Genomic DNA, 6534 nt, shown 5'->3' on the forward strand with positions numbered 1-6534 from the left:
TTAGGTAGTGCACTTCTACTCCAATACACACGGGGTCACTATTAGTTGCAATCAAATGGATACCAACTAGCAATAGTAATAACAGCAAGGTCATTTCATTTGATTGTTGATATTTTAATTTATTGTCGTGAATTGCCTGTTTATATTCTTTGCTCCTTTTCTATGTATGTTTCTTACAGATTTAGATTTAGAAGGTTTTTTTAAAATTTGAAGTTATTAAGCATTTGTCATATACGTTTTGCATACTTTCCCCGCTGTGTCCTATGTACAATAATTTTGTTTACGCTTTGTTTCCATCTGCCCATGTAAATGACTTTTGTTTTCTATGTTGATTCTGTTCTTTGTTTTTCAGAGTACATTTTTAGTTCTTCAAAATTACTGTATTACTTGGAAATTCTAGTATAAAATCAGAGATAATATATAAAACAATGGGGATAAAATTTCAGCAGAGAATCCCAATGTTTATGCTTTTTTCCTCTGCATCTCTTATGCAACATATGTAATGAGAAAAATTTCTAATGTGGGACTTTTCTCTTTATTTTGTAGATATTGTTTTTAATTGTATGACATCATTAGCTTGAGGTGCATATTGCATTCTATTGTTTTTCTGAATACAGTGACATTGTTTTGATATATAAGAGGCTTTCAGTATATATTTGTTGCAATGAAGTGACATAAAGCAATCATCCCCTTCTGGTTACAAACTTGGAACTAGAACAAGTAGGCTTGGCAACTGTCACAAGCATCCTTAGAAATGAGCTGTTGTAGCTCAATGTTGTTCAGTAGCGTGATGATAGCATTAAAATAGTGGAATGATGGAATCGAGTTAGCAAGTTAAGTTCTTCTCAGAGCATTTCGGTATGTGTCACATACACACAAGTATGGAAACTATATGCCTGGTAAAGGAATCTGACCAGAGAAAATTGAGGAATGGAATAATTGAACAAAGAAGAAAATACAGAGGACTTCTTGGAAAGGGAGAATTATCCAGGGAAGATGATTCCCTGAGGCATAAACGAAGGAAACAATGGATTCAGTAAACAGAAGTGTGTCATGTGGATTACACGGTGAGAGAGATTATCAAAAGATAAAAACCTAGGCTATTAACTTGAGCTGTTGTTAAGTGCCATCAAGTCTGACTCATAGGGTTTCCAAGGAGCAGCTAGTGGGTTTCAACTGGTGACCCTATGGTTTGCAGTCCAGTGCTGATCCTGCAGTGCCACACCAGGAGTCCTATTAAGTTGAATGTTGCGGTTGTCAACTGCCATCGAATCAGTTCTGGCACATAGCAATTCTGTACAGGGTTTCCAAGGAGCAGCTGGTAGGTTTGAACTGCTGACCTTGTGGTCACAATCCAGTGCTGATACCACAGTGCTATGCCAGGAGTCCATTAATTTGAATGTTGTTGTTGTTGTTGTTAAGTGCCGTCGAGTCGGTTCAGACCCACAGCGACCCTGCACAGGGTTTCCGAGGCTGTAAATCTTTACGGGAGCAGAACGCCTCATCTTTCTCCCCCGGAGTGGCTGGTAGTTTCGAACTGCTGGCCTTAAGGTTCACAGCCCAATTCGTAACCACTACGCTACCAGAGCTCCTTATTTGAATAGTTCCCCTAAATGAGAATTTATTATGGTGAACTAACAAGAACCTTGGATTGATAGTCAGAAACCTTGGTTCTAAGTGGCAGAATTTACCACTCTGTGTGATCTTGGAAAATAAACAATTTTAATATTTGAATCTGTACACTATTGTTAGATTATTAATTTCCAATGCTGAGGGAGTATATGTTGAATGATTGACATATATTTGAAGTTATTTTAAACCATCTAATAATTGGAGAACAAATGAAAGAATACTCTCTTCTAAGACATCAATGGAGTTGCTTGGTTGTCAGTTCAAGTTCACCTACAGATGCCTTGAAGAAAGGTTTAGTGATCTATTTTGAAAAGTCAGCCACTTGAAAACCCAATGTAGTGCATTTTCTATTCACACATACATGAAGATGCCTTGAATTGGAATTGACAATACTTTATTGTTGTTGTTAAGATGTTATAGGTGAGCCAAACAGGTACTGCAATTTTTGTTTGCTTTTCTTTGCAGGCTTGTCACTCCCTGGGATCCAGCTACCTGAATGGGATCCATGGCCAGTACAAATAACGTGACTGAATTAATTATCACTGGACTTTTTCAGGATCCAGAGGTGCAGAGAGTGTGTTTTGTGATGTTTCTTCCCATGTACCTGGCCACGTTGGTGGGCAATGGCCTCATCATGTTGACAGTCAGTGTCAGCAAGAGTCTGCATTCCCCCATGTACTTCTTCCTTAGCTACCTGTCCTTGGTGGAGATCAGTTACTCCTCTACTGTTGTCCCTAAATTCATCACTGACTTACTCACCAAGATTAAAACCATCTCCTTGGAGAGCTGCCTGGCTCAGATATTCTTCTTTCACTTGTTTGGTGTGACAGAGATTCTCTTGCTCACAGTGATGGCTTATGACCGCTATGTGGCCATCTGCAAACCTCTGCACTATACAACTATCATGAGCCGACCTGTGTGTCACCTTTTGGTGGCTGGTTCCTGGCTGGGGGGCATAATTCATTCCATGGTTCAGATCCTTGTCACTGTCCAATTGCCCTTCTGTGGGCCCAATGTAATTGATCACTACTTTTGTGACCTCCATCCCCTATTTAAGGTTGCCTGCACAGACACCTTTGTGGAGGGTGTTATTGTGTTGGCTAACAGTGGCTTAATCTCTGTTATATCCTTCCTCATTTTAGTATCTTCTTATATTGTCATCTTGGTCACTTTGAGGAACCATTCTGCCGAGGGGAGGCGCAAAGCTCTTTCCACCTGTGCCTCTCACATCACAGTGGTCATCTTGTTCTTTGGACCTGCTATCTTCCTCTACATGAGGCCCTCTTCCACCTTCACTGAGGATAAGCTGGTGGCTGTATTCTACACGGTCATCACCCCCATGCTGAACCCCATCATCTACACACTCAGAAATGCAGAGGTGAAAAATGCTATGAGAAGGTTGTGGGGTAAGAAAGTGAACTCAAGAGTGGAATGAAAATGAAAACAAAACAAAACAAAAAGCAACCCATGAACATGGTGATCATAGATGCTATCTGATTTTAATCATCCATAAAACAACAGAGAAAAGTTAATCCATCCATTTATATTTCTTGTTGTATATTAGAGGAGTTACTTGGTACCTATCAGAGCCCTCTCATGATTGTCAGCTTTGGAGAATGTGAAACATTGGGCTACTTTCCTTTTCTTGTTCAATAGTCTGTTGTTCAAAGCATACGGGTTTTAGGAGAGATCACATAGACTAGATCCCCATCATTTTATATATGAATTGTGTAATCTTGGACACATTCATTTTATCTCTTTGTGTTAGCATGTGGAAATATTGTGACACTTGGAGACGCAGTTTCATGTTTTCTTTGTCTGTGTTTGTGGGATCCTGAGGAGTCCCATAAAGGCTTGCACTTCATTTAATGCTCCAATTCCTTTAGTTGTGTTAATATGTGGATCATGGCAAACTATGGATGACTTTGTGAAGAATAGGTATTCCTGAACACTTGACTGTGCTCATGAGGAACTTGTATGTAAACCAAGTTGTTTGAACACAACAAGTGGACACTGGCTGGTTTAAAATCAGGAAAGTTGTGTGCCAATCTCTATGCTGAACAAATAATCTGAGATGCTGAAATACCTGAAGAAGAGTTTAGCATCAGGATTTGGTGAAGACTCATTAATAAATTGTGGTAATACAACTTTGCTTGCTGAAAGTACAGAGGATTTAAAATACTGATGAAGATTAAAGACTATAGCCTTTAGTATGGATTGTACCTCAATGTAAAGAAAACAAAAATCCTCACAGCTGGACCAGTAAATAACATCATGGTAAATGGAAAATAAATTGAGCTTGTCAAAAACTTCATTCTACTTGAATCCACAATCAACATTCATCGAAGAAGCAGTAAAGAATCAAAGGATGTATTGCATTAGGCAAACCTGCTGACAAAACCTCTTTAAAGTGTTCAAGGGCAAAGATGTCAGTTTGAGGAGTAAGGTGTGCCTGACACAAACCATGGTATTTTCAATTGGTTTACATGCATGTGAAAGATGGGCAATGAATAAACAATGTAGAGGAATTGGTGTATTTGAATTATTTTGTTGGAGAAGAATATTGAAAGCACCATGTATTGCCATAAGAACAAGCAAACATGTGTTGGAAGAAGTACAGCCAGAGTGCTCCTTAAAAGCCAGGATAGCCAGACTTTGTCTTGCATTTATGAGCACATTGTCAGGATAGACCCGTCTCTGGTTAAGGACATTAAGCTTGGTAAAGTGAAAAAGATGAAGACCCCCAATGAGATGGGTTGGCCAGTGGTAGCAGCAATGAGGGCAAGAATAACAATTCTGTGGGTGGTGCAAGCCCAGGCAGTGTTGCATTCTGTTGTACATAGGGTCACACGAAGTCAGGACCAATTTGAGGGCACCTGACAACAACAACATCCCATTAACCTGATTCTAATGCCTGAAATTCCACAGTAGAAACTTCATTAATATCTCAATCTCAACGATTTTATTTAACACTGTTTCTTTGCACTTAGTTAAGGAAAACCATGCTATTATAAATACATGGAGTTATAAACACATGTATAATGCAATTTGATTAAAAACAGCTTAAGCCAAATTCAACCTGTCATCTGTTTTTGTATGACTTGTGAGCTAACAATGGCTTTTACATTTAAATGTTTGAAGAAAAATAAAAAACGAATAATATTTTGTGACACGTGAAGGTTATGAAATTCAAATTGTAATGTCCATAAATTCCAGCCATGCCAATTACTTTACCAGTTATCTATGGCTGTTGTCATGCTACAGTGGCTTAAGGAGTTGTCACAGAGACTATACAACCACAAAACCTAAAATATTTATTATCTGACCCTACAGAAAAGTTATTTATTCCTGGTTTATGCCATAATGAACTTAACTGCTTACTCGATAAATAAGAAGACTGAAGGCCATTGGTTCCAGAGTTGATTTGCTAACTCTATGATACTAGTTTCCAGGGTTGGTGCCCCTTTAATTATTTTTTATATCCCCTTAATGCCTCAGGATGGCTACAGCAGCTCTGTGTGGCTATGGGGATACAGTTCTTAGAACTATCAACCACTGAGAATCCACAACATTCACTGAGTGCTTACTGTATATATCCTAGGCACTGGGCCAGGTGCTGGGGATACAGTAGAGAACCAAAGACATCTCCTGTCCTTGAGACAAAATCTTTGCTTTTCTTGTCACTGTCTCCAAGAGGTCTCTGCTAGACTCTCTACCTTATTCCTTCCAGAGAGATTTCAACTCATAATTCTTTTTTTTTAAAAATTTTGAGTTGAGTGGTAGTTTAAATGGGAGAACATTGGCTTTGCACCATCGGTTCATTGCAATGATTACAATCTCCTCCATGCATAATCATTCAACTGTATGTGCTTCCATTCCCTCTGTTTTTCTTTTCTTTTTTTTGGGTGGGGAGGGGAGAATGGTGGGAAGATGTACACAAAATCACTCAGGAATATATAATAATTCAAACAACCAAAGAGCATATTCTGCAAACCGGCCTCCTGGCCGCCAGCTCTCAGTCCCTCTCTTTCCATGAGTCTAGAGCCTCAGCTGTTCCCTCTCTCCATGTCCTCATCTCTGCCTCCATCTCTGCTGTCACTGTTTCTCTGGATACTGTCATGCATTCTACTCGTGCTCTTCTCCCTTGATGATCTTAAGGGCCACTGTTTCTGGATTGTAAGATTAACTACTCCCCTATTTTTATTATAAAACTTCTACCTTTACATTTGTGATAGTTGCAATTAGTCATAAAAATTACTCACTATTGAATCATAAGAATCTTATCCGTATCTCTTTTCACCAGACCTGTCGAGACAAGATGAAAACTATTCAGTGGGGACTCTATCTTCCCCCACATACTCTTAAACTAAACTCCTTCTTGAAAACTTGTAAGCCAGTCACTTCATGTCTTTATCGTTTCCTCATTTTGGGTAGCCAATGTTTAAGTTACCCATCCTATCTATCCTGTATATAGAAGGGATAGTATTGATACTTGATGTGAAGACTCCTTCCCTCTCAGTTGGTATTTTGAGCTACTACATTGCGGGGAGTGGTTGAGGGTAGAGAACAGCTTCAATTTGCCACTTGACACAGTTCCAGCAAATAGTGGAGGCATCTTGCAAGACAGATGACTCTCAGAAGTCACTTTCTACCTTCTCTTTAGAGTAATCTTGAATTTACTTATAAAAATATATAATATGACCATATTCACAACTTTTCACTATGAGTTCTATAAGCCTTAGGAAAAACTGACTTAGCAACAATTGCTTTCAGCTTTGGTGGATTGAATACAAAGAGAATTGTGTAAATTACTCCCTTTCATAGAAAACCTAAGTAACTGCATTTGTGAGACCACAAAAGCATATAGCAAATTAGAGTCAAGCTGACCTACCCCTATAGACC

General features: G+C 38.9%; 1 protein-coding gene across 1 annotated transcript; it reads left to right on the forward strand.

The window, feature by feature from the left end:
* Positions 1-2137: 2137 nt before the first annotated feature.
* LOC102838079 (olfactory receptor 4B1-like) lies at positions 2138-3067 on the forward strand. The gene has a single exon (XM_006877993.1). The coding sequence runs from the start codon at positions 2138-2140 to the stop codon at positions 3065-3067; it is 930 nt and encodes a 309-aa protein (XP_006878055.1).
* The last annotated feature ends 3467 nt before the right edge of the window (positions 3068-6534 follow it).

The sequence above is a fragment of the Chrysochloris asiatica genome, unplaced genomic scaffold (assembly GCF_000296735.1).
Source record: "Chrysochloris asiatica unplaced genomic scaffold, ChrAsi1.0 scaffold00785, whole genome shotgun sequence".
NCBI classification, from domain to species: domain Eukaryota; kingdom Metazoa; phylum Chordata; class Mammalia; order Afrosoricida; family Chrysochloridae; genus Chrysochloris; species Chrysochloris asiatica.